The sequence below is a fragment of the Hipposideros armiger genome, unplaced genomic scaffold, assembly GCF_001890085.2.
Source record: "Hipposideros armiger isolate ML-2016 unplaced genomic scaffold, ASM189008v1 scaffold_93, whole genome shotgun sequence".
Lineage (NCBI taxonomy): Eukaryota > Metazoa > Chordata > Mammalia > Chiroptera > Hipposideridae > Hipposideros > Hipposideros armiger.
In genome coordinates this window covers 4,010,568-4,036,642 of record NW_017731443.1, presented here as the reverse complement: position 1 = coordinate 4,036,642, position 26,075 = coordinate 4,010,568, and the positions used below count along the sequence as shown (strand labels likewise).

The following is a 26,075-nucleotide window of genomic DNA, read 5'->3' as shown; positions in this document are numbered from 1 at the left end:
CTTTCCTTCTGCAGTAGTGGGTTGCATGGAGTGCTCTCATGAGGTGCCAGGGCCACTTCAAGAAATGCGACGGAACCTACTGTGGTGGCAAATGAGTAAAGACACTGGAGGGGAAAGTGCTGCTCTCCCCCAGACTGGTATAGTGGTCAGTTCATTGGGACACTGCAGGTGTAAGCTCAGGATGGGGAGAGTAAGCGAGCTGGGGACGCCCTAGGGACATGGACCATGAGACAGAGAGGACTGTCAGATGGACTAAGCAGCTCTTGCTGTGGTTATCAGTTCACAGCCATGGACTCTGTAAAGAGCAGTGGATCTGAGGCAGATTTCTCAAGGTCTGTAACCTTGAGCAAGTCACAACTGCTGAGGCTGCTCCCCATCTCTAAAGAAGTGGCCAAGGAGCACATAATAGACTTAACTTTTTCTGTCTCCTAAGTTGTTTCTATCTGGCCCAGCTCAGGTGTCTAATGTGTCTCCCAAACCTAAAGGCGGGAACAGCACTAGAGTGGGCCCCAGGTATTAAAACAGTTGCTGAGGCTGGCCTTGGGGATCCATGAAGGAGCACACTCTGTGCAAATACACCAAAGTTAGGCTGCCAACAGGTGGCAGGATGGCTCAGCTTAAAAAAAAAAAAAAGAGGGGATTGAGTTGGGAAAGAGAAGCATCTACACACACACACACACACACCTGCTATGGAGGCGTGCCATCCAGAGAACCAGCTCATCCCAACTGCTTTTAATGAATCTGGGCCAAGATGGTGCTCAGCACCACAGGGAGCTGGGGAGCAGCTCGTTTGGGTCCCACAAGAAAGCTTGCTGGAGCGGGTCGCCTGTCCAGACTGCGTATCTCATAATGCTGTTCCCAGGGCAAGCCCCATCTGTACTTTATTGTCCTTTGTCCTTTTACTTTCCCAATCGAAGACACCCCACACACACCCATGGCAGAAAACAGCCAAACCAGGAGGCGCTGAAGAAAACAGCTTTTTATTTGTTACTATAAGAACCAATTACAGAATCCGAGGTTAAAAAAACGGACAAAAGATCTTTATTTCTGAGAATTGGCTTACAAAAGGCGGACGGGAAAAGGGGAGGGAAGGAAAGAGCGAGCATAGGCTGGGGTTGATGTCAGCTTAGGGGCTTCAAACTCCTTAGTTTCCTAAGGACACCCAGGAAGAGAAACCCCCAATTGGGGGGGAAAAAAAAAGAGAGACATAGCAGTCATGGCAGTGCACACCCCCCTCCCCCAACCAGGTACCACCATCTGATGTTTACTCTTCCCCTCCCCCACATTCCCTTTCACAAAGGGAGGCAAAATTTTTAAAAAATTAAAAAACCCTCCCCCTAAAACTGTCCAAGACAACTGTGGGTCCTACCCCCCAAAAGAGGCTAGGTTCCCACAATGGGCTAAGTTCCTGCAGTCGGACTTCCATCACCAGGCATGGAGAAGCATGGGAAGGGGACAAGCCTTGAAGTGGTAACACCAGAGGGCGCACAACCCCTCCAAAGACAAACACTTGTTCCCTCCCTGACTCCTCAGTCGCTCTGATACTAGAGGGAAGGGAACTTGGGTGCCCTGGGCACCCATCCTCTAGTTTTCAGCCCACCTCCCTCCCCCACAGATGCTCAATCCTCCAGGACAATGGGCTCGTTGGTGCTGGCAGGATGTGAGGGTGCAGGCAGAGGGACTGGGGGCCGCACTGCAATCAGCGGTGGCTTCACCTTCAGGGGCAAGTTGGGCCTGCGGGCAGCCCGGCGCATTTCCAGATGGGTCAGAGCTTTCCGCAGGGCCCTGGCCAGGAAGAGAAGAAGGAAATCAAGAAGGCTAAGGTCCTCAAGGTGAAACCCCACATCCCATACAGCAATCCTTCTGGCCCAGTCTTTTCTGGCACCCCACCCTGCACCCAGTCTTCCTGGATCTGGTCCTGATCAAATACTCCTGTTTCCCATACCCAACGATCTGGGCTGTCAACCTCAGCCCCTCCCATGGTGGGCTCCCTACCTGGTATCTTTTGTGGCCACAAACACCACCGGATTGGGGGCATCGGCTGGGTTTAGTTTCTGTCGCTTAGCTGCAGGCTGTGAGCTTGAGCGAATCCCTGAGGCCAGAGGCCTTCCATTGGCAGAAAAGGGGACCCCTGCCCCTGCCATCTGGAAAAGGGTGGGGCAACATGAGGGCACTCTCTCAGACTCCTATCAGAAATGAAAGCCCACCCAACTCCGCTTGGCCCACTCCAGTCTGTCAACTCACAGTCTCATAGGCCCGTTTCACCATAATGCCCCCTAGTCCCCGGTTCTGGGTCAGCTGGTTTCTGTTGATTGGTGTCTTGGTACCCCGAGGTGTTTTTGGTTTCAGAGGTGCCTGGGCCACTGCCAGGAAAAAAGGAAAACTTAAGAGAACTTTCACCTTTTGTTTTCTCTATGCAGTTTTCCTGGGCATCCCCAAAAGTCGTGATGGGGGAGAGGAATGACAAGCCACTACCAATGCAGTTGACACTTGAACAATGCAGGGGGGTGGGGGCACTGACCCCCCCCCACACACACAGCACACAGTCGAAAATCCAAGGATAGCTTTTGAATCCACAAAAACTTAACCAGTATTTCAAAAACCACACAGGAGTGTGATCTTGTCAAATTAGTATTATCATACTGGATAGCATCTGAAAAAAACATTATTAACCTACAAAAATACAAATTGTTAGACTAAATTTCTTAGGACTAAATGGAAAAGAAAAAAGCAAGGAAGAGCTTTTGATCCTAAAAGGACTCAAGAGCCTGACAACACCCTAACTGGTTCCCCATACGATACCCACCCTGTACCCACCATCTGGTCCCCCATCCCATACCCAGATCTTTGACGATAGTTGCCAGGGGCAGCCGCACAAGAGGGTGAATCTTCAGTGGAGTCTTGGCAGCCTTAGGAAGTCGAATGGAGCCTGGAGAACAAAGATGAAAGCTCTTCAAGGGGCTTCACTGTTCAGGCCTCTTCTGTGGCCAGGGGTCATGTCTAATTTCTTAACAGACCCCCATGGTCTACTATCCTGACTGTCATTAAACATCCAGAGGAACGCTGGTCTCTTGCCAGGCCAACCCAACCCAGCCACTAGCCCCAGCACTCCTGCGCTTACACTCTGCCTTGATGGCATTGGCATTGATAGGGGCATAGGGTCGTCGGGCAGCCCTCCTCGGCTGTAACAGGTCCCTGCACATCCGTCTGGCAAGGCGGGTCAGCTTCGTGGTCTGGAGCAGGAATGTTTGCCTGTTCTTAGCCAGCAGCTTGGCCCGGTTGGCGCTGGTTGTATAGGGGGAGAGACTTTGGGCTTCAGGTCTGGACAAATGACCCCTTGAGTGTGGCTCCTGGAAGGACATGGGAAAAGAGGGAAACACAGGTGGACACTGAGGCTCCCTTCTTTCTTCTATTCTCTGCAGAGAGCAATTTTCTGGACTGATCTCTGTACTGCCATCCCTACTTACCTGACTCCCAAACCACAATCAAACCCACTTCCCCACACACATCAAACCATCACCATACATGCAGTTGGGTGTTTCAGCGTTTACCTAAAACTCACAGTCAATATGGTCAATACTTCTCTCCCCTTCCTGCCCCCATCAGTCCTTACGGTTGTGCCCCGAGCAGCCCCCTCAAGCTGGGTTGGGGTCTTCAGTCCCCCGTACTTCTTCCAGTAGATCCAACAGGAAGCACAGAGGCGGCACTGCATGTTGGGTGGGCCCCAGGCGTACCACTGGGCAGACTGTGTGGCTACAAGAGCACAAAGAGGAATGTGAGGTTAGGGGAAAATGTATCACTTGAGCCCTCAGGTTCATGGGCCAGAGCAGACTTCAGACTTCTCACCCACCCCCAACATCCCTGTCCCTCCCTGGAACTCACTGTGGCAGCTCTCGCAAGTCAGGCCCTTCTGGAACCCAGCCCCATTCATGCCAGGTTTTGAGCCAACAGAGATGATCTGGTTAGGATTTGGTTTGGTGCTAAGAGGGACAGGAGGGAGGAGAAAAGGAAAGAATTCAGGAAAAATAATTCATTTCCACCTCCTCTCCATAATAATTTGACCCTGTCTCTTGCCTATCCCTAATCACTGAGGGAAAAGCACAGACTGGGAGAAGAAAAGGAAAACATGCCAGGCTCCCCTACCCATCACACTTACTAGGTGGGAATGTAGACCTGTTTCAGTTTGCTGTCTGCTTCAGCAGCTTTCAATCTCTTCTGCAGAAAAGAAAGAGAAGGATCAGAGCATCTTAGCAGGAGGATGTCATCAACTTCAAAGGCAGAAGTGAGTAGGCGGCCTCTGGCCCAGCCTCCCCAGCCCAAACCATACCTGCTGAATATAGCGGTCTGTGGTTTTCCACATGTAATAAAACTGGACTATGCTGGCAAGTGACTTCCAGGGTAGCTAAGGAGGGCAGAAGGTAGAAGGATGAGCTAGCACCTGGCCCCAGGTCCTGGGTCCCCCCGACCTGTCATCTCTTCCACCTCTCCTCCTAGCCCCATCCACTTACAAAGTCCTGGCGAATATCATTGAAATCCTTCCCGTACTTCTCCAGGGCTTCCTCAAACAGCATGGCCTCCGAGGCAGACCATTCCTCCATCTCATCCCGACACAGCACTGGGCCCCCCTGGGGCACCAGCGTTGACATGGCCTTTGCCAGGTCATAGCCATTCCTTTGTAATGTATCCATTGCATGAAACTACAGGGAAGGTGGGAAACTGCTGATGACCTGAAACCTCAGCACGCTCCCCTGCTATTCTCTAAATGCATCCACTTGCTCAGAATCACCCCCTCCTCTCCTGTCCCCAGGCTCTACAAGTTCCCACAAAGTCCAGCCTGACCAACTACCCACCAACTTCTGCTCACCAGGGTGATATCTCGGGAGGCAGCGGCTGCACTCATGTGCAGGCTTGGCTGCCGAATGGAGCTGCTACAATCTAGGGCTCTCGCGAAGGTCCCCACCGCTCTAGGAGAAAGGTTGAGAAGTCAGGAGGGCAAGAAGAAAGCGCAAGTGGGCTGAGGGAATAAGCCAGATGAGAAAAAAGGAAAACACCCATGCCAACAACAAAAAAATAATGCCCATCTCTAAGAACAGGCCTCAGAACTATGTCCACACCTCCCCCAGCCCATCTTTCCCAACCACCCACCCCTCACCGGGCCACCACGAGAAACTGATCAATCTGCCGGTCTGTGAGAGGGTTGTCTGGATCCCAGACTTTCATCTCCATCTTCTGTTGGTTCCGGTTATCAGATTCTCCTGGGGTGATGGCATCATCGGGGAGAGGGAAGGGAGAATAATAGGTGTCTTGACGTTCACAACAGCACCTTGTTCCTCATCTCCTGAATGGATTCTATCAGCCACCTTGATTCTCGGGCTTCTCTTCCCAACTGTTCCCACTTGCCCCTTCCAGATTCCTGAGGTCTCATTTTGTCAGGGTCACAGCATAGAGCCACACAGACTGCACTGCACAATGCCAGGGCACACAACTCACAGAGGCTATAATGTTAGGTAACCCAGTAGCCATACAGCCTGTCTTATTGCTTACCGTCTGCCAGGCGATCTGGGATTTCAGCTTGGTATTTACAACCAACTCGGATTTCCCCCTGATCAGCTAGAAGCGTCTTCTGTACAGGGTCAAACACCAGTGAGTAAAAAAAACAGTCCTGGAGATGGGAAGAAAGAAGGTAAGGAGGTCAGCAGTCCTCACAGGCATGAGGCAGTGGGGTGTACCCCGAGTTCCCAAGACAGGCAGTCTGTCAACCTGTACCTCATCGCAGTCTTACTTTCCTCTTGACTTTGGGGGCAATACCCACTCCCTTCCCTTTTCTCCCAACACCTCTTCCTCACCTCCTTTTCCAGGTACTGGCTCAAGATATCTGTCTCATTCAAGAGGGTCACACTGCATTTTCCCCTACAGAAGAGGGATCAGAAGACCCTGGGTGAGCTCCTCGTGCCCTCTCCACAGCACCCCCAATACACTACCCCCCTCTCCATCTTCTAAATAAGGGCCTGTTGGCCAGTGGCCCTGATTGTCCCATACCGTATGTGGGTGGCTGGTAACGACTCAAACTGCCGAGAAAGAAAAAGCTCCCGGTGCTTCAGCTGATGTCGCTGCTGCTCCGACACCCCTGGCTGCTTTGATTCCTCCTCAAACTCCCCTGAGAGGTTCAGGAGGAAGAAACCAAGTCAGAAACTAATCCAGAAAGAAGCCACCTCAGGCACTCTAGTCCAAGGAGAATACTTCCTGTCTCAGCTGTTTTCCCCAGACTTCACAGGCATCTGCCTTCCATACCCTCACCCCATCAGCTTTCATGCTTGGCCCTCTGCCCCATCAGAGATGCTCCCAATTCTCCAGCACTAATACTCTTAGGAAGAGCTGCTGAAAGTATGAAGAATGCCACAGAAATCCATCCCAAATCCAGGTGCCAATGCTCAGACATCATTCATAAAGCACAAATCTGCCCACACCAGGCCCAGCAAGAATATCACACTCGTCTCTTTTCTTGCTAAACCAGCCTGAGATCCAGAAACTCAGTAAGATGAAAAAGCATCACACAAGGTTGCATTTACCAGTTCCTCTTTTCAGAGTTCAGGAGATTCTCTGCTCTTAATCATCACAAGCAACCCTAACTATCCCTCACTTTCTACTTGGCTAATAATAGTTTGTGGGGCTTTCAAGGACAGCACCTAAGTCAGTGCCAATACCTTCCTCCCCAAGGAACTGCAACTTGCCCTGAAACCTTGGTGGAAAGGGTTAACCTGGCTGGGCACCAACCAAAGTGGGAGGGGGCAAAAGAGCCACAGGCCCAGGCTCATTGGTGCATTGTTCCCAATCTGGGGGGGGGGGGGGGGACAGCAAGCTCCACCCCTCTCCTGTGTGCTCCGGAAACCCTGTGCTAAGGCGAGGGGGACCACACCCCCCACACCCCTTCTGATTGGACAAGGCCAAGGTCAGCCCCTGCCAGATGGGGCTGGAAACCCCAGAGGGCCAGAGAACTCGGTAGGCCTGGCTGGCTCCTCCTTAACCCCTTCATGCCCAAAAGAGCCTGGAAGAAGGAAAACAATTTAAGGAGGAACAAGAAGGGGAAAGAAAGTCAAAGCAGAAAAGGAAAAGGACACTAAAGAAAACTGAAGGAGATATATTTTTTGCAAGAAGATGAAGGCATAAAAAGAAAGAAGATGGGACAACAGGAAAAGAGAAAAATATAAAACGGAGTAGAGGGGAAAACAGGAGAGGCAAGAAAGAGGAAAAAGCGCAAGAAAACTTTCCTCACTTCCTATTCTATCCCTTCAGTGTATTCTCACCACCTGGTGATCACAAAATAAGCCTGCTTGCCTGCTTCCCTGTTACGCAGGCTTCTAAGTACAATCTCTTCCTCTTCACCTTGACCTTCAGCCATGACCCACCATTGTCGCAATATACCCAAAACTGTCCCCCAAGGGTCCTGCTTCTCTAAAGTTCCTCCTCATCCCCACTTAAATACTATCATCTTTTTACCCACACCATTCCCCTATACACACTCCCACGCAAGCCATATTCTGGCTCTCCTTATCATGGTCTCTTCACCATTTCCATCCAATGGATAAAAACAGGCCTCCTTCTGCAGACCAGGCATTTCCCATCCCCAAACTTACCCCCCTACCTTGGGCATGCAACCAGGAGAAACACCTGCAGGGACATGCCCAGGCCTCAGATCACAGAGAGGGGCAGGAAGGGGAGCCAAGGGTAGGGTGGGGGTACAAAGACACTCACTAGCATTACTATCAGCCAGGCTGTTGAGGCTACCAGAAATGTCCCTTCGCCGGAAAAGGCACACAACCTTTGCCTCCACATTTCCATTTGCAGTCTAAAAGGGAGAAAAAATGGCAGTGAAAACTGGTCATTTGAAAATAAAAATGCACAAAAAAGGAGACTAACAAGTTTCTAAGGGATGTCGAAAATGCCCAGAAATTAGGAATGAGACTTACATTTAAGGACAGACTTCCAAATCTCTTTCGTTAGCCCACAAAACATAGAACACTAATGTTCCCACTAAGCTCTAATAGCCTTTCCTGAATACACTGAATGAATGAATGAATGAATGGGTGCTTAGGATAGGTCCGTGTCCCCCACTCCCAGTCCTACCGGGCTTCCACCTGAAGTTAGAGACCTAAGCAAACAGAGATCACTTTTGGGGAAGGAGGCTGCATGGTAGATCCTCTTCCACTCACCTTGTTGAGCTCCTCAATCCGTCTAACTAGGTAAGGATTGCTGGAGGAGTTCTCAAAATAGACGTAATCTGTAGGAGGGGGTGGGGAAGAACCGAAAAATTCAGAGGAGGAGATGGGAGAGCCAAAGTACTAGGGTAGGAGGAGACAAAGTAGAGCTGGGAGGGCCGAAAGTAGGTTAAGGGTCCAGGTAGAGAGGACGGTGAAATGTGAAAGTGGAGAGACTATGGGAAAATAAGGGATGCCCCCACCCTTGACCACCTAGTTCTAAAATCAGATCCTTCATTCAAAAGTGAGCCTTAAGAAAGAAACGAGAAGCGAGGGGTTCCCCTGCAGTCCCAACTCAGCGATGGGGTTGCACCCCAGGCTCAGCGAAGGGAGCAATTGTTCACTCTAGCGCAAGGCCCCCACCTTTGTGAACCGAAGCGCACAATAACGCCCGGGGAGAGGCAACCTCCCGGTGGCTCCCCCCGCAAGTGGCAAAGCGGTCGCCCCGGCCCCCTCGCGCCCCCTGCCTGCCTGTCAGCTCCTTCGGAACCACTTTTCCAAGCCCCGCTCCCCGACCCGGGGGACCGCAGACGCAACCCTGAGAGTGCAGCCGTCGGGGCTGCCCCCAGCCTCTCCGCGAACCTCGGCGCCGGGTCGCGTCGCCGTGCCAGCACCCTCGCTCCCCGTGCTCCCGGTTCCGGTTCCGGTCCGCTCTAGGAACCACGCCGCTGGGGGCCGAGACTCTCTCGTCCCGGCCCTCAACCTCTCTCGCCCCGGGCCCCGCAGCCCCCGCGCCCAGTACTCACCTCCCACCCGGTACATGTTGGCCGCCATGGCCGTTCCCGCCGCCGCCTCCGGCCGCACAAAGGGGTCCGGGAGGCTCGGGGGGGCAGGGCTCGGTTCGAGACGAAGCCCGGAGCGCGGGGCTGGCGCTTCGCGGAAGTCTCAGTCGGGCCCGCGCAGCCGGCACCTCCGCCGCCTCAGCCGTCGCGGTTCATCGCGGTCCGCGCTGTCGCCACCGCTGCTACTGTCTCACGCCCGGGACGCCGAGGCCGACGCCGGTCCGCTCGGCTTCTTCCGGAACGAGCTCGGCTCCCGCCGACCCAGAGCCAGGCTCCGAAGTCTCCCGCCCTTGCAGAGCCCCACCAGACTTTGGGCTCTGCCGGCCGCGGGGAAGACTGGCCCTGCCCGCCTCGGGGTTCGCCTCCTTCCGGAACACTTTCGGTCGATCCGGAGAACAAGGCCCGGCGCTCGACTCAGGTCGGAGAGCGAGACCCCAGAGATCGGCCACTTCCGGAAGCAGTTCGGCTCCCTCCGGCCAACCGCGGCCCCGCGCTCGGTTATTTCCGTTGCAGCTCGGCCCCTCCTCCGACGCCGAAAAGAGTTGCGCTTAACTCTCTCCTCGCGGGAGCCCTTCCGCTCCGCCTGCGGCCGCAAAAGAGTCGCATGCCTGTGCGCTTCGCGGGGTTATTTGCAAGTGGCTTTGCCTGTCATTTGCATGAATGGTCTACGCTCCCTCACCCTTTCCGCGCTTCTCTGTTCCTTAATTCCCCACCCCCACAGGACCCCGGAGGCGCCCAGCCGCGCCCCACAAAAGGACTGGGAGGCGACTTTGCTTTTGGTTTATTGCCCCTCAGCAGGCTGCGGGAGTCAGGGTCCAGGCTGGAGCAGCCCGGCTCAGCCAGCGGGTCTATACAGTGTGTGCAGGGGTGCCGTTCGCCCCCTCCAGGGAAATGCGCTTTCGGGAGTGTCCCCAAGTCGAGGAAAGGGTCGGCTCCTGGTCCGGGGGTGTCGGGTGGGGCGGGGCCACACCGCAGGACTGGTGAGTCCCGTCTGGCAGCGATCAGACGTCCAGAGAGGAGGCGGGAGACAGGGAGGGGGTTCGAGAGGGCGTAGCGAGCGCCGGCCCCGCGCCCCCGGCGCCCAGCACTCGCCACTGAAAGATGCTGGCGTCCTTGCCACCCAGCGAGATGAGATGCGAGTCGTTGTGAGTGAACCGGACACTGGTCACATGGCTGCCGTGGCCGCCGTACACGAGGCTTGGCGCCTGGGTTGGGGGAAAGGTCGAATTGCTGGAGCTGCGCAGCCCCAGGTCCCGCTCTCCCGCCCGGCCCCGGAGGCCCCGGGAGGCCTCCTCACCTTGGCGCGCGCGCATGGGTACTGGAAGAGGTGCACTTTGCAGAAGTCGTCTGCCACAGCCACCACGCGCTCGTTGTGGGAGCGGCATAGGGAGTTGATGTCGGTGCCATCCGAGCCATCAGGCCACACGCCTAGCACAGTGTCTGGCCTCAGCCGGGCCTCCTCCCCGCCTCCACCCACAGCCCAGAGCTGTACCGTTTCTGGCGCTCGGGCAGCAGCGGCCACCCACCCGCCGCGTTCCTGGCAATCCTTCCCGAGGAAGGGCCGCAGGGGCCCTCTGGACTGGATCTGCCAGTATTTTGATGCCCACCCCTCGACACACACCCAGCATTCTGAGCCCGGGGCGGGCTCCACCTTGTACCCCCATCCCTCCCGCAGGGTTCCACAGCCCTGCGTCCCTGCTCACCATAAACATGGAAGCCTAGCACGCAGGTGTAGGTGGCCCACTCCCGGTCTCGGCTCTCATAGCGATTCCTCAGCAGCTTGCAGCCTCCAGCCACATCCCCTGGAGAGATGGAGCCCAACTAGCTTAGCCCTCACCCTGCCCTCAGTGGCGAAAATGCCAGGCCATGAAGGCCACATTGGAAAGACTGGCTTGAGGCAGTGACATGTGATCTAGCCACCATAGTAGCCCTAGGCAAAACCCAGTTCTGTTTGCTTCCTGAGTTCTTGCTGAAGTTCTCCTAACAGCTTCTCACCAGTTCCTCCTCCCTAGATAAGGCAATCCCTCCACACTTGCCCTGAGAAACTTTTCCAAAACAGTCTTTTCTCAGTGCATTTTTCAACTCCCTCAAATCCTTGTGGGAACAAGAAAGACATGGTATAAAATAGTGTGTGGGGGGTTTTTTTCAAATCACAAAATTTTTCCTATGTGTAAAATTCTGACTCCAACCCCATCTCTTCCCATCTAAAAGCCCCTCTGCCTGGAGCTCCCTACATATTCTCCTTCATCCCCTCCCAACCAGGAGGACACCCCCCCCACACACACACACAGATAGAACCCACCCTAATTACCCTCTCCCCATGCCCACTCTATTGCCACTCACAGTAAAGGATCTCATAGTCCCCAGAATTGGACATGATGAAGTTCCCATCCTTGGACCAGTCAAGGTGAGTGATAAAGCTGGAGTGACCCTGAGAGCAAAGGTTAGGAGACTAAAAATGGAGGCGGGGAGGAGGCCGGGCTGAGGCCAGCCACTGTGCTAGGTGTGTGGCCTGACGGCTCAGATGGCACTGACATTTTTCCCATCCCCGAACCTCCCTGAGTGCACTGGACCCTTTGAGGAGTTTACCTGCTATGGCAATGTCCCACCCTCCACCCCAGTTTCCTCACCACACAGCGGCCAAAGCGACTGGACTTGGCACCATCACTGGAAACGCTATAGATGTAGATCATGTTGTCATGGGAACCGATGGCCAGGTACAACCCATCTACAAAGACAGTCACTCAGAAGGGAAAGGGCCAGGGAGCGATCTGGGTCCAGGGTGGGGATGGCTCCCACCTGGGCTGTACCGGACCACTGAGAGCTGTTCATTGCCATCGGTGAAGTCAGACACGATCTCTCTGGTCTCTGTGTCCAAAACCAACCACCTGGAAGGGAGAGGGGCGGGAAGCAGGTGTCCTGGGCCGCATGGGGGCTGGCAAGTTGGAGAGACTCAGGGACACCCCCAGAAAGGCTATGAGGTAGACAAAGGTAGCCACTGCACTGATATGCTGGGACATGAGAAGAGGCTCAGGGAAGATAAAAGCTGAGGGGCTTCTGAGAAAGGAAAACAGGGCTGGACTACAAGGGCCTTATGGAGTCTGTCAGCCTGTCACTTCCCTGTGTTAGTCTACCCGGGCCCCTCCCATCCCTGCTGCTTCTCTATCCTGAGCTGCCACCTCCTCTACTCCCAGGCTTGGAGGGGACAGCGGTTGGGGGAGGGTGTGATGACAGTTGATATAGGAGAGCAAGGGGGCCCAGGTTGCAGGGAGAAGCACTGAGGAACAGGAAGTGCAAGTTGGGGCTCCGGAGCAGGTGGTGATCACGCTCCTTCACACCCCCTCCCATTACCAGTAACCCTTCCCATACCTCTGGCTTTCCCCTCCCAGGAGTTCTGAGTCTCTCTCACCTCCCAGTGTTCAGTCCTACGGCCACAACTGCCCCACTGGGGTGGAAGTCAGCACAGAGACCAGTCTCCTGGGAGAGGAGAGAAGATGAATTCAAGAAGATGCCTTTCTAGTGAGGGAACCAAGACAGACACCTTGTCATCTTGATAAGGTCCAAGCCTCCTCCTCCCAAGGAAGAGACAAGGGAGGAGAGGGACAGAAGACCTGGGGTGGAGGCAGGGTGTCACTGGAGCCTAAACAGCAGGCGATACTCAAATATTTAACAGCCAGAACTGAGGCCCCCAACTAGGCCAGAGGTTAACCATCAGCTGCTGGATCAAGGGGAGGTCTGGGGCCTTGGGAGGCACCGGCGGCATCAGCACAGAATGAACATTTTCGTAGCGTACAGCCATACCAGTATACACTGGCTGCCCATGGGGAACAGAAGGAAAGGGAATACTGAGGGAAGAGTGGTGGCCACAGGAGTCATGGTGGATGTGGCACTGGGGGTCCAGGGACACAGGGTTCTACCTTGAGGTCAATGCTCCAGGCCAGCGCGTGGCCCTCCCCATCCCACAGGCAGAGCTGCCGGTCATGGCCGCAGGTGAGGAAGCGGTTCTGGAAGGGATGTGTGCACAGTCCCCAGAGCTCGTCCGTGTGGCCCTGTAGCAGAGCATGTACTGTCACCACAGCCTTTCCCCAACAGCTCTCCCCCCCTCCTCCCTGAGCACTTGGCCCCCAACCTGGATCACAGGGGAGAAGCCCTGGGCCAGATCTCCCCTCAGCAACGCATTCTTCGTGGTTCCCACCAGCAGCTCAGAGCCCAGCCCCTCAGCAATGGCCCGTACAGCCCCAAAGTGTTCAGGAATCTACAGAGTGGGGGCAGAAAGTCAGGGGCCCACTGGCCCTTCCTCGTCCCCCTCTCTCCCTCAATCCAGTCAAGCCCTCACCTCAGCCTCCTGGAGGGCCACCAACCCGGGCCCCCACTGTACCAGCCGGCGGTCCCGCCCGCCACCACTCAGCACGGTCCCATCCCGCCGGAGACACAGGGCGAAAATGGAACCTTCGTGAGCATGGGCCTGGGCCACAATCCCGTAGGTCTCTGTTGGCAAAGTCCTAGGTGGGTTAGGCTCTTGGGGTGCGGGGAAGTGGGGAACAGGAGCAGTCTAGTCTGTCACAATAAAGTAATAACTGCCACCATCTGAGTGCCTACTTGAATACCATCTCTGAGCCCTGGCTATTATTCTCCCTAATTTACAGATTGGACAACTGAGACTCAAAGAAGTGAGATAACTTCCTAAAGGCCAGTCAACTAGTGGCAACACTGGGATCTGGCTGACTCCAAAACCCCAGCCCTTTACCCCCTTGCCATGCTGCTCCCTACCCTTCTTGACTAGCCCCCCAGAGGGCCCCACTGGGGCCCACAGAGAACTATCAACTCTTACAATAAAAAATAAAAAAAATGGGCAACCTTATGTTCCCATAGACCCTCTGGGGTATTCGACTTCCCAGATGCCACCCCCAGCCACATACCTTTGGCCCCACCCCTGCCTGGGGTTTTGCCATCCGAGAGGCTCCGCCCCCAGGTGAGAATGTTTCCCTCTGAGTCCCCAGTGAGAATGTCTCCATCAGGGAGGAACACAAAGCAAGGGATAAACTTGGGTTTCTTGTATTTCTAGGTGAGAGGCAAGCAGAGAGCAGAGGGAAGAGCAAAGACCAAAAGTCACGGGACAGTTGGGAGTTGGGTAGCATTAAGGTCTACAGTCCTAGACCAATACTTCCATCTCCACTCTGCCCTCCCCCACCACCCTGCACACATCCACACCTCACCCCAAAGACACCCTGTTTTCGGGTGAGGGTCCCGTTCCCAGGAACCCCTGCTCCACCACTCCAGTTCCAGAAATGGACATGGGATTTCCCACTGGTGACAATGCAGCTGCTGTCACGAGGGCTGAAGCCAACAGCCAGGACGGAGTCATTTGTGCTCTGAAGGGAAGATACTCGATTCAGCCACCCCAAGCCCTGAGCACCCTCACTCTACTTGACTCTCTTCATTTGCATCCTGACAGCTGGTCTACAGAAGTCCAGAAACCCCTTCCTTCCAGACCCTCGTCCCCTAAGAGCACTACTCACAATCACTCCTGATTACTCACCCCGGTGCCTAACACATTACCTCCTGTGAGGTCAGAACTTCTGTCGTCCCCATTTCACAGCCTCGGAGAGGCTGGGAGGCTGGCCCCAGGTGACCCAGCCAGAAAGAAAGTAAATGTATGGCTAAGACTGCACTCTCTGCACCCCAGTACTCCCACCTCCCCCACCCTTGGCACCCTGCAGGCCTCCTGGACTCCTCACCTTGATCTCAGCCAGCTTGGAGCCCCGGCTGCAGTCCCACACAGACAGCATGTGTTCATTTGAATCATCCACCACACAAAGAAAAGCACCCTGATCCTAAGGATAGGGACACATAGCACAGGGGCTGAGTATGGCCTAGAGGTCCAGGGATTCATGATCATTAGGCAAGGGGCGCCATCATAGGTTGGGAGGGCAGGAGAAGTGGACACATGTGTCTTGCTCACAAAACTGGCTGGGCAGGGATCAGGAAGGCCAGAACTTCTGAAGCTTTCTGATGAAGTGCAAGAAGGGGGTTCTCAGACAAGGAAGATGGGGGTCTAGAACCTTTGGGGCCAGCTCACCGCAACTGAAAAGGCCAGGGCCCCCACACCCCGCTCGAAGGCTCCCAGTCCAATCTCCTGCAGCTTCAGCAGGGTCTCTGAGTCCCAGACGTGAACCACAGGCTGCAGAGGCTGAAGCGGGAGAAGGGGTCAGGGGTGCAAAGGGCAGCTGGGCTGGAATTGCATCCTGTCTGCCTGGGTTTGATTTTGGCCTTACCTTTCCATCCTTATCCACTCCAGCCGTCTGTCCTGAGGCCACACGAACACCATCAGGGTGAACAGCCAGGCTAAGTGGAGGAGAACACACTCTAGGGAAGGGGGTCAGTCTCTCAAGACCACCCAGGACACCTTCTCTACGCCTGCAGAGCAGCAAGGCAGCTCCTTTCTCTATTCCTCCACACCCGCCCAGGCCCTCTTCCTGCCAAGCCGCCCATTCCCCTGCCTAGAGCTGCCCACTCCCAGGCCCCAGGCCCCTCACCATCGAACGCAGTCTGTGTGCCCCCGGTAATGTCTCTGGCCGCCACCTCCAGGACCCCCTGGGCCTCCCCCAGGCCGGTACAGCACCACCACACAGGCAATAAAGTAGACTACCTCCCCAGAACGCAGCACAAACAGATTAGAGCGGGAGTCCCGACCCCTGTACCCATAACTGGAGTGGGGATCACGGTCAAGGAAAGGGTCAGCTCAAGGGCAGGATCAGGAAGAGGGGAGGAAGGCAGAGCTTTTGGCTGGCAGTGCCATTGGCAGAGGATGGTAGGGGAAGATTCAGGTCTCCCTGTTCCCGCAGACCCAGGAGCAAACCATAAGGGGGGGAGGGGGGAGTCCAAGATGGGAAAGATGGTTCCCATGGGCCTGGAGGGGGCAGGATACACCCAATCAAGGCTGAGGGTCTCCGGGGGTGGGCCGCTGGGCAGCTCCTCAAGGCTGCGGATGCCAGATGGGATGTACATGGTAATTGGGCGGCCACGAAGGAACATCTTCACTGAGATGCCTTCTACAGAGAAAAAGGGGGGGGGGTCAACCACCACCCTGAAGCCTCCCTCCGGGAAAGTCAGAGCAGAACTCTACCCACCACACCTCACAGGTACCCCAAAGTAACTCCTGGGGCTGCGGCCCAAACCCTAACTCTGTCATCCAAATTCTTCCAGATGCTTCTGTACTTACCCAAATTGTAATTGCTCCTCCGAGATCCAGGACCCCCGGGGCTAGAGAGAGGGTCTTTCCCCCAACGGCTGTTAGGAAGAGAAAAAAGCATAGGGATTGGGGTCAGGTCCCAAGATATAAATGGGGAGGGGCAGGACACAAGAAAGGAAGTTACTCCAGAGACTACGGTCCCTCTGCAGGCTTTAGTTTGCATTCTAGGCATTTAGCTCCATGTAAGAAATAAGAAGATTGAGGCTAAAGGGGCTGGGCACACGGCACAAGGCCATAAAGTTTGTAAAAGGCAGTGCAGGATGACAGGGAGAAGCCGTTTCCTCCAGACCACCAGGTTCCTGGCTATGGACTTTTTAATTTCCCCATTCCTACAAAATGGGACCAAAGTGAATCTGGAATGTACACCAACCCTGACTTTCAGGGATCTGGAAAGAAAATCCTTCTCTCTCAAGAGGAAAGTGACAGAAGAATTCCAGAGATCGCTGTCATTAGATAATAATGTGATAATATCTCTTCAGAGAATAAAAGAGAGACCTAGGGCTAGAATGAACACTCAGGTGTCCTGGGACCCGAGCACACTGACACAACTATGCTCAGCCCCTAGGATTTCCCTTTGCTCTCGAGAAATAAAGCCTGGTAGATTGGTAGTGGGCGGAGAAGTGGGGAGCTGACACTCTGAGGACAGTCACCCGTGAAAATCATGAGAGCTTTTGGAACAGTCTCTTGGAATCTTGGGCGGTATGTTGTGATATGGTGGAAAGAATAGGGGAACTGGAGTCAGGAAGAGTTGGGTTCAAATCCTGACTCTAGCTGTGTGACCCCAGGAAAATGACTTACCCTCTCTGAGCCTGCTTCCTCACCTGGACAGTGAACAGCATGAGACCACCTACCCCCCAAGGATGTCGTGGGGACTGAATGAGATGGAGGAGGTCGAGGGTTTAGCACAGTGCCGGGTACACAGCAGGCGCCCCAGGAGTGCTTGTTCCTTTCTTCCTGTTGGGCGATGAGGTCCCCCCACCCCGCCCAGGGAAGCGAGTGAGGGATGAGGAAAGTCAAGAGCCTGAGCCTGGGGTGGGGCAGGTTGGGGGAGCCTCGCCCACCTCTCTGTGCTCCCTGACCGCAATAACAGGTTGGCCGAGGAAGCTGCCTTCCGGGAGAGTTTCTGTCGAGGCCGCTCTGAGGGGGATGAGGAGGAAGAATTTCTCCGTGCCCTGATAGGAGCATAGTGAGTATGTGAAGGTCATTCCCTCTAATCATGCTCCCAAGTCCTCCCACCCCTCCCAGCCTCTGCCACAGGACACTCACGTGTCAGTGTGCTGTGGGAGATGCACAAGCCTGAGGATCCCTGGGGAGCCAGTGCCCCCAGGGGAGCCAGTGCCACTGCTGCTGCTGCCCCCTCCTTCAGACTGGGTCCCACTAGGCTCTTCACTGCCCCCCTGAGGGGCTGGGGGCCCATTGCTAAGGCCGGGGGGTCCAGGGGATGGCTCCATCTCCACCTCTGTCTCCGTCTGGGTGCCTCGGCTCACCAAGGAGGGGCTGCATGTGGGTGGCAGTCCTGGGGGGGCTGCAGGACTGTTGAGGAGACAGTGAATCAACCTGATGCCCCTAGAAGCCCCAGGGAGGATGATGAAGAGGGCGTGACAACATGCATACCTGTCCCTTGTAGGAGTTGGCATGCCAGAGTCCTGCAGGGAGGTGGGGGGTGCCTGCAACCGCAGCAGGCGAAGGGCTTCTGCCAGGGCCGCCTTTACCAGCTCCATCTCTTTCTCCTGCACCTGAAGCCGCTGGCTCAGCGACTGCAGGGCCTCCTGAGCAGGGCCCTCGCCTGGGAAAGGGGCAAGAAACACTCAGAATGTACCACCACCTGGGGAAAGGGTTCAGGGGGTTCTGTCGCCCCCCAACTTCGCATTTGCCAATAAGACTGCCCCCTGCAAGCAGCCCCAGGCTTGGAGGCTGGCCCAGAGGGGAGGAGAAGGGTGGTGGGGGATCAAGGGCCTCCTTCTGGCAGGGCAGGCGAGGAAGCTGGCAAAGCTCCCTTCCTGCTGCCATCCCAGCCTCCGCAAAGACAGGGTGTACCATGGAGTACCAGGGGGAAAATATGGAGTACTGCCCAGGAACGTGGGAACCACAGAGGGAGGCGCAGTACTGTGAGGGCCCACAGGGCCCACCCCAGAGCAAGCTCAGGTCTCCAGGGAAGGCAGAGAAACTGAGAAGGTGGCACCAGCAGAGAAGGGGGACACAAGAATACAGTCATTCTGAGGACTCAGAGAATCAGGAGAAGAAATCTAGAATGACAGGAAAGGGTATCAGTGGAGGCAGTCATAGTGAATGTCTCAGGGTAACACTGGGGGTCAGAAGTAAAAAGACCCGAAATACCAGCAGAAGAGGCCCAGAGTAACGTAGGGAGCAGGGAAACATCGAGGGGCCCGGAGTAACATCGGAGGTAGGATGATGTTGGGGAAGTCCGAAATGACAGTAGGAGGACAGTAGGAGCGACCTGAGGAACAGTGGAGGATGCTCAGAGCCCCCGGGGCCGAGGAGCACGCGGGGACGCCAACACACGGCCGTCGGGCATTGGCAGCGCCTGAGCGACGGGCCAAGCTCTCCGGGAAGGGGCACGCCGCCCGCCCCGCCCCGTACTCACCGGGCCCCCCGGCCCCGTCCATCCGGCCCCCCGGCTTGCTCCGAGCGGCAGCGACGGAGGAGGCGTCTAAGCCGTGGGAGCCATGGCCAGGGAGAGGGGAAGGGGAAGCACCCCGGGGCGCGAGCGCAAGGGTGCCGTGCCGCCCCCCGGGGGCGCTGTCGGGCTCGGGGAAGGGGCCTGGAGGGGGCGCTGTGGGGCGGGGGACGCAGGCTCCGGGGCCCGCCGGAGCCTCTGGTTCTCCAGGGGCCGCTCTTGGCTCCCGGGGGTGGGGTGGCGGGACCGTCCGGGGCCCCAGCGCCGCAGCACAAACAGGCGCCGGACGCGGAGCCGCCAGGAAGCGCGGGAGGGGGGGCGGGACGAGGGGGGGGCCGGGCAGCCTGGTAACCCCTCCCTGTCCGGGCCTCAACGCTCAGTACGGGGCGGGGCCAACCCGATGACACCCCCCCCTTTGGCCCCCGCTGGGCCTCCGCCCTCGGGGCCCTTCTCGGATCCCCGCCCCCGGACTCCCAGGGGACACCGGAGGGAGCGGGGGCCCTGAGGTCTCCGCCCTCCAGCCCCTAGACCCCCGGGGCAGAGCCGACCAGCCCCTCCCCTCTTCCGGGAGGGGCCCGGGGGCGGGGCTTTTCCTAAGGGACAAGGCCAAGGCATCCCGAATTGGGACGGGTAGGGGACCGGGTGGCAGGTTATTAAGACTGAGGGTGGGAGGATTCCCAGGGTATTGGGGTCAGGGTGGCATTAGCCCAGCTCAAGCCTGGCTGGGCTGACTCAGCGTCCTGCCCCTGCCAACCCCTTCCCTGACAGCTCTGCTCTCCCATGGGCAGAGATGGGAGATGGCGCTTGTGCTGCCCCTGGTGCTGCCCCTCCAGCCCCGCATCCGTCTGGCTCAGGGGCTCTGGCTCCTCTCCTGGCTACTGGCGCTGGCCAGTGGCCTCATCCTCCTCTGTAGCGGGCACCTCCTGGTCCAGCTGTGGCACCTTGGCTCCTTCTTGGCTCCCTCCTGCCAGTTCACTGCCCTGCCCCAGGTTGCCCTGGCAGCAGGAGCAGTGGCTCTGAGCACAGGTCTGGTGGGTGCAGGAGCCAGCAGGGCCAGTCTAGATGCAGTTCAATACCCTCCCTGGAGAAGGATCCTGGGCCCACTGCTGGTGGCTGGCACTGCTGGAGGTGGGGGGCTCCTGGTCCTGGCCCTGGGGCTAGCACTAGCTTTACCTGGGAGTCTGGACACTGGGCTGGAAGAGGGCCTGGGGGCTGCCATGGCTCACTACAAGGACACAGAGGTGCCCGGACACTGTCATGCCAAACGGCTGTTGGATGAGCTGCAGCTGAGACACCACTGCTGCGGACGCCATGGGTACAAGGACTGGTTTGGGGTCCAGTGGGTCAGCAGCCGTTACCTGGATCCTAATGACTAGGACATGGTTGAGTGAGTGACTTGCTTATCTCCTCCTCCTCCTCCTCCCTTTCTCCATCTTCATCCTCATCCTCATCCTCTTCCTTCTCCCTTGAAACCCCACCTCACCCAGACAGGCAATAAATAGAGCATAGTGATTGAGAGAATGAGTTAACAGCTCTGCCATTTATTACCTATGTGACCCAGGGCCTGTTACCAAACTGCTCTGGGCCCATTTCCTTATCTGTAGAATGGAGATAATAATAGCACTTATCTTACAGAGTTGCTGTGAAGACAAATGAATTATACACACTGGGCACACAGTAAACCAATCAGTAAATGTCTTACTCTCATTTTTCCCTTCTCAACTCCTATGCCCCACAGCTTCTACCCCAGGCCTCTATCGCCAGACACCCTAATACCCCTGCCCCTCCCTTTGCAGCCGGATCCAGAGCAATGTGGAAGGCCTATATCTGATTGATGGGGTCCCTTTCTCCTGTTGCAACCCCCACTCACCCAGGCCTTGCCTGCAAAGCCGGCTCTCAGACCCTCATGCCCACCCCCTCTTCGATCCCCGGCAGCCCAACCTAAACCTCTGGGCCCAAGGATGCCACGGGGTGCTGCTGGGACACCTGCAGGGGTTGGCAAGCACACTGGGCAGCGTGCTGGCTGTCACCTTCCTGCTGCAGGTGAGTCAGCAAAGTGAGGCCTCCCTCCATCTGGGCCTCCTTACTGCCTCCAACCCTGGGGCCCCTGGAACCTCACTGACCTCTTTCCCCTTGACTTCCCCACAGACTGTGGTGCTCCTGGGCCTGCGGTACCTGCAAACAGCACTGGAGGAGCTTGAAGGAGTCATTGATGGGGAAGGAGAGACCCAGGGCTATCTCTTTCCTGGTGGGCTGAGAGACATGCTGAAGACAGCATGGCTGCAGGGAGGGGGTGCCCACAGGCCAGCACCTGAGGAGGCCCCTCCAGAAGAGGCACCTCCTAAGGAGGGTCTACCTGAGGCCTAGTGGCCTGGAGCTTAGGGTGGGGGGCATGAGGAGTCGACAAGACTGGAAACCTCACAACTCTTTACCAAGGCCCCAGGTGGTAGGGAAGGGGGGGGGTCCCTGGGATTAGAGGGGTTAAGGATAGTCATTGAGCTGGACTGGGTAGAAAAAAACAGGGATCCTTGGTCTAGCCCCTGTGGCCAGAACCACCCAGGAACAGAAAAAAACATGATGATGAGAAAGTGACATGGGAAGGACTGGAGACTGCTCTGGTGCAGACTCAATAAAGCTTTTGGACTGATGCCACTGATTTGTCTCTTCAAGGGGGTGGGGGCCCTGAGAGAACTGATTTCTGTCTGAGAGAGAAGCCAGGACTCCAAGGTTTGAGCCCTGGTAAGGATCAGAATGCAAGAACCAGACTTGGAAATGAAGGAAATCAGTCACTCCAGGTTGAAATATTTTATTCTGGAGGTAGGAGGGGGGTCAGCATGCTCAGGTGGGGAGGGTCCAGCCCAGCTCCTCCAGCCCCCCAGTGCATGCCCAACCCCAATAAGTTACCCAGTTAGTTAGCCGCCCTCTCTCCTGAGTCTGTCTGTCCTGCTCCGCCCCAGACAGGGCCGACCTGGCTCAATACAAGGGCCGCTTGTCCCCAGCCTATGGGAGTGCCACATGGCAGGCTGGGGGAGGGGAAAAGCAGCTGGGCCACGCCCTGGGGCTGAAGGGGCAGAGGGGCTGCCCCCGGCTCTGAGGAGTCAGGACTTGGAAAACCGCATCCTGGGAAGGCCAGAGGCCCAGTCCCACAGGTCTGCGCCCGATGAGGTGGTAGTCGGGGTGGGGCATCCGTCACACCTCCACGGCTGGGTCTGAGCCTCGGCCCTGCCGCTGTAGCTGCTCCTCCTGCTTCATCTTGGGCTTCTCTGTCCGCGTATGCCACACCAGAACCTGTCCCGGGAGGGCTACCATTAGAGTCGGACCCAGCTGTAGCCAGGCCTCTGGAACTCTCTGTGTAGACCGGATTCTCCAACTCCCTCTATACACAGAGTGTTGGCTGCAAAGTGTGAAGGGCAGGGTCGGGGGAGGCCTCAGTGACTCTAAAATGCGGCCTTCATCCCTTACCCTCTCTGTGCCACACGTGTGCCTAGGACTCTGGGAGACAGAGTGGCGCGGCAGGAGACTGCTTTTCTTCCCTGGCTCCCAGCTTCCCCTTCAGCAGAGTAAGCAAGGATGTATATGAGTTCTGCAGCGTCCCTCCTGGTTCAAACACCCATCCTTTGATCCTCCTCCCCAGGGCCTCACTCCACTTCTCCAACACCTGTCCACCCCAGACCTATGTGACCCACCTCTATCCCCTTACCCGAGTGCAGTTGGCAGCCCGTGGCTCCAGGTCCTTGGGATCCACGAGGTGGCTCAAGAGACTGCTCTCCAGGTGGCCCCGGGGAGCAGTTGCATCAAACTGTGCATTGGGCTTAGCCAACAGCAAGGGCAGGGCGACTGCAAATCCCGCCATATCCACGGGGAAGGGCCGGTTGGGATCCCACGCCGTGTGGAAGCCTACAACCCGGCCATCCTGTACCCGAGGGCCCTCGAATCGTAGGCCGCCCACCAGCCCCACGGGCCACACTGAGACACCACGGGTCCAGCGCATCTAACAGAGGTCAGGAGACAAGAAACAGACAGGGGGTGGCCCAGGGGAAAGGGAGAAGCAGGAAGGACCCCTTGGGTCACTCTACCCCACTGCTCCTCCCTCCTCAACCAACAAACAGCCTAGAGCAACACTGGTAACCAAGACAACAGAGGAAGCTGCCCCCACTCGGTCTCTTTCTCAGACCCATCACAGTGCTCACCTCCTCAAAGAGTTCCCGGCTGTAGGTGTTGTCGTCATCAGCAAAGTACACAACTCCCTTGGTCCCTGGTGGGGGTGGGTCCTTCTGTCCCCCCAGGGCACCCCCTCCACTCCGGAGCCAGTCCAGGGCCCTGTTCCGCTGCTCTACTCCGCGGGGCCGAGCCCAGCCTGGCTCACCCTCCCGAAGCCGCTGAGCCTTAGGGGTGAGGACCGCCAGGTGTGTGAAGAGGAGGCCAGAGGCAGCCAGCAGCCCCGAGACCAAGGAGGTGGGGCCCTCAGCATCCTCCACCAGCAGCCAATGCAGCCGGGGCACCAGGCTCAGGGTCTGGGACAGCCGCACCAGTTCCGCCTTCTGCACCAGCCTGTGGAGGTAAGATGCAGCAGGAGCCAGAGGGGTAGGCACCATCTGCCTATTCTCCAGCCGGTAGGCACAGCTTCTCCTGGGCCACTTCTAGCATCTCCCACGGCCTTTCCCCAACTCCCCTTCTCGCCTGTCAACGTCACACTGACACACACCTGCCCTGTGTTCTTGTAATCCGTATCTATCACCGGTCTCAACCCCAGGGTTGTGGGAGACTAAAAGTGAAGCACAGACTTTGGAATCAGACAAATCTGGGTTTGAATGCCATGTTTATAACATTAGGTAAGGCATCTGGGGGAAATGGCTCACTCTCCCCAAGCCTCAGTTTCCTTGGCTGTAAAAGGGGAATAACAGTATACAGCAATGTTGTTTTAAAGATCAGGTAAGATAATGACTTTCTAAAACACACCAAAGGACCAGGCTCTCTTCCTCCTGTGCTTGGGTTTCCAGGTAGGGGAATTTAGAGGAGCCCCTTGACTCATTCCTCTCAGGGGAGGAAGATTAACCTACCTGAGTTTAGACAAAGGACTAGGAAGGGGTGGACCAGTCTCTTCTAGGCTTCCTCACCCTTCAGCTCGGCCTGCCTGCACAGGCTTGGTGGTGTGCGTGTGGAGGGGGACAGGGTCTAGAGCTGCCTCTTCTTGGATGGCTCAGTCATCGGATTTCAGGGAGCTGTTAGCAGGCCCCTTTGGCCACATTTCCAAAACCACCTTCCCCAGTTAGTTTGTATCAATAATAAGGCTACATTTAAATTTTTTTTTTTTAAGTAAAGCACAGTGCCTGGTAAGAGTAAAAACACACTGTAAATTATAGCTAGTGTAACTATTTCTAGACCCTGGGATGACTACAGGGCCAAGCCCTTTCTTACTTCAATTTAGTCAGGGGTTCCCAAACTTTCTCACCAAAGGATCCCTAAGGAGAGAGAGTGAACTCATTGGCAAGCTCCAAATTTCTTTGAAACTTTATTCTATCTGAAAATTTCTCAGGAATGTCGTCTTCTACTTCATAGTACACCCTTCTATTTCACAAGAAAATAACCATTTTCCCATAAATCTTTGAGTAACGACGTGGTTCATTTATCCTGTCATTTGGCATGCCCTAGTTTGAGAGGCATCCCCTGGCCCAGTGACTCCCCAAAGTCCTTATCAACCCCAACCTCTTGGTCCATGCAGGCCTCTTGGGTGCACCAGAGCCCATACCTGGCATAGGTGGGGGTAACAACATAGATAGTAGGCAGGGCCTCAGGTTCAGGGGGCTGGGCAGGGGCAGGGGGTGGGCGACGGAGATCAGCTTGGAGCTGGGAAATCCTCAGATCCTTCTGCCGGAGCTGCTCTGCTGCTGCCCGCAGGGGAGGGAGGCAGTCACATGGCTGGCCTGGTCCCAGGAAGCAGGGATGGGACAGAGAACCACAGCACAGTTGAGTGTCCCAAAGGGCCATAATCTTCTCCCTACAACACCTCTTAACAGCCTTTTCCACACCTCTGGTGGTGGGGAACTCACCACCTCAATTAGCAGCCTCTCTCCAACTTTAAGAAATTCCATCTGTTACAATTTTCATTTGGATATTGAGCTGATTATCTGCCTCTATGCTTTCTACCTGCTGGTCCTAATTTTGCCTTTTGGAGCCATAAAGGACAAGGCGAGCTCCTAAAACAGGACAGTCCTTCAAACACCTGAGGATCACGCAGTGACCCTGTCTGGAAATCCCTGCCTAAGAGGCAGGGTTCAATCTGTCTTCTTGGTTGTGTGACCAAAGACTCATTAAATTAATCAGTTCCATTATTGGATAAATATTTATTGAATGCTCCTCGTGGGAAGCACTGCCTTAGGTGCTGGGGATGCATCAGAGAACAAAGCAGATATGGTCCACGCTCTCGTGGAGCTTTCACTTTACGGAGGAGGCAGACACTACGCAAAGAAAGCAAAGAAACATTACGCATTGTGATAAGGGCCATGAAGGCAGCAAATAGGTCAGAGAATAAAAGAGAATCCAGAAAAAGAAGAGTTACTGTAGCTAAGGTGGTCAGGGAAGGCCTCTCTGAGGCGATGACATCTGAGCTGAGACCTGAAGGATGAGAAAGGCAGCCGAAAGAGCTGGGAGAAAGGCACCGCAGGCAGAGGGAACAGGTTAAGAGCTTGAGAGAGCAATGAACGTGCGGTTTCTGAGACACTGTCTTGAAGCTCGTGTGGCCGGAGCAGAGCGAGCTAACGGGTTAGGAAATGGGGTTGGAGAGGCAGCCGGCGGCATGATCATGCGGGGCCCTGCATGCTCCGGGGAGTCTGGATTTCATCCGAGGTGCGGCGGGAAGCCGCGGTGCGTCCTAGCAAGGGAGGGTGCCCGGCGGCCGCAGAGGGCTGTCAGAGGGCCGAGCCAGATGAATGGTATCTGCGCGGGGGTTCATCCCTAGGGCGGGACGCACGGCGGCGGGCGCCCGAGGACTGGCCCGCCGGACCCCCGCCCCGCCCCGCTCACCGAGCTGCACCAGCGCGTAGAGGAGGCCGGCGATCGACACCAGGAAGTAGACGAGAAACACGTTCTTCAGCTTCAGCTTCATGGCCGCGCCGCCGCCGGCGTCGGGGCAGGCGGGGTCCGGCTGG

At 56.2% G+C, this 26,075-nt stretch overlaps 4 protein-coding genes across 11 annotated transcripts; 1 reads left to right on the top strand and 3 right to left on the bottom strand.

Annotated features, from left to right (window-relative positions):
- Positions 1-962: 962 nt before the first annotated feature.
- MTA2 (metastasis associated 1 family member 2) lies at positions 963-9,489 on the bottom strand. 2 transcript variants are annotated; one of them, XM_019645438.1, is made up of 18 exons: positions 8,727-8,950; positions 8,211-8,278; positions 7,753-7,846; positions 6,040-6,157; positions 5,847-5,910; positions 5,545-5,662; positions 5,153-5,255; positions 4,865-4,964; positions 4,509-4,697; positions 4,328-4,402; positions 4,157-4,215; positions 3,883-3,980; positions 3,614-3,753; positions 3,122-3,350; positions 2,840-2,929; positions 2,245-2,363; positions 1,996-2,144; positions 963-1,785 (listed from the first exon to the last, which is right to left on the bottom strand). In XM_019645438.1, the coding sequence occupies exons 7-18, from the start codon at positions 5,224-5,226 to the stop codon at positions 1,620-1,622; spliced, it is 1,488 nt and encodes a 495-aa protein (XP_019500983.1). In that variant the 5' UTR covers positions 5,227-5,255; positions 5,545-5,662; positions 5,847-5,910; positions 6,040-6,157; positions 7,753-7,846; positions 8,211-8,278; positions 8,727-8,950; the 3' UTR covers positions 963-1,619. The 2 variants fall into 2 exon arrangements, with proteins under 2 accessions (XP_019500983.1, XP_019500982.1); XM_019645437.1 differs by lacking the exon at positions 8,727-8,950 and adding an exon at positions 9,002-9,489 and having other exon boundaries at positions 965-1,785.
- A 312-nt stretch (positions 9,490-9,801) lies between these two features.
- Positions 9,802-19,218, bottom strand: EML3 (EMAP like 3). 5 transcript variants are annotated; one of them, XM_019645433.1, is made up of 23 exons: positions 18,895-19,184; positions 18,627-18,747; positions 17,904-18,535; positions 17,556-17,822; positions 17,351-17,461; positions 16,260-16,327; positions 15,966-16,089; positions 15,574-15,744; positions 15,313-15,382; positions 15,117-15,227; positions 14,776-14,871; positions 14,254-14,409; positions 13,957-14,098; positions 13,374-13,525; positions 13,167-13,292; positions 12,955-13,086; positions 12,447-12,514; positions 11,837-11,925; positions 11,668-11,765; positions 11,381-11,468; positions 10,741-10,839; positions 10,335-10,465; positions 9,804-10,242 (listed from the first exon to the last, which is right to left on the bottom strand). In XM_019645433.1, the coding sequence occupies exons 3-23, from the start codon at positions 18,008-18,010 to the stop codon at positions 10,039-10,041; spliced, it is 2,610 nt and encodes an 869-aa protein (XP_019500978.1). In that variant the 5' UTR covers positions 18,011-18,535; positions 18,627-18,747; positions 18,895-19,184; the 3' UTR covers positions 9,804-10,038. The 5 variants fall into 5 exon arrangements, with proteins under 5 accessions (XP_019500977.1, XP_019500978.1, XP_019500979.1 ...); XM_019645434.1 differs by having other exon boundaries at positions 17,904-18,075; XM_019645432.1 differs by lacking the exon at positions 18,627-18,747 and having other exon boundaries at positions 9,802-10,242; positions 17,904-18,075; positions 18,895-19,218.
- A 171-nt stretch (positions 19,219-19,389) lies between these two features.
- ROM1 (retinal outer segment membrane protein 1) lies at positions 19,390-21,575 on the top strand. Of its 2 annotated transcripts, none has more exons than XM_019645441.1 (3): positions 19,390-20,314; positions 20,802-20,970; positions 21,076-21,575. In XM_019645441.1, exons 1-3 carry the CDS (start codon positions 20,307-20,309, stop codon positions 21,292-21,294), a joined length of 396 nt encoding a protein of 131 aa, XP_019500986.1. In that variant the 5' UTR covers positions 19,390-20,306; the 3' UTR covers positions 21,295-21,575. The 2 variants fall into 2 exon arrangements, with proteins under 2 accessions (XP_019500986.1, XP_019500984.1); XM_019645439.1 differs by having other exon boundaries at positions 19,567-20,314; positions 20,724-20,970.
- Positions 21,576-21,709: 134 nt separating this feature from the next.
- On the bottom strand, positions 21,710-26,069 carry B3GAT3 (beta-1,3-glucuronyltransferase 3). 2 transcript variants are annotated; one of them, XM_019645097.1, is made up of 5 exons: positions 25,951-26,069; positions 24,677-24,851; positions 23,118-23,478; positions 22,628-22,918; positions 21,710-22,215 (listed from the first exon to the last, which is right to left on the bottom strand). In XM_019645097.1, exons 1-5 carry the CDS (start codon positions 26,030-26,032, stop codon positions 22,117-22,119), a joined length of 1,008 nt encoding a protein of 335 aa, XP_019500642.1. In that variant the 5' UTR covers positions 26,033-26,069; the 3' UTR covers positions 21,710-22,116. The 2 variants fall into 2 exon arrangements, with proteins under 2 accessions (XP_019500642.1, XP_019500644.1); XM_019645099.1 differs by lacking the exon at positions 21,710-22,215 and adding an exon at positions 22,227-22,477.
- Positions 26,070-26,075: the final 6 nt, after the last annotated feature.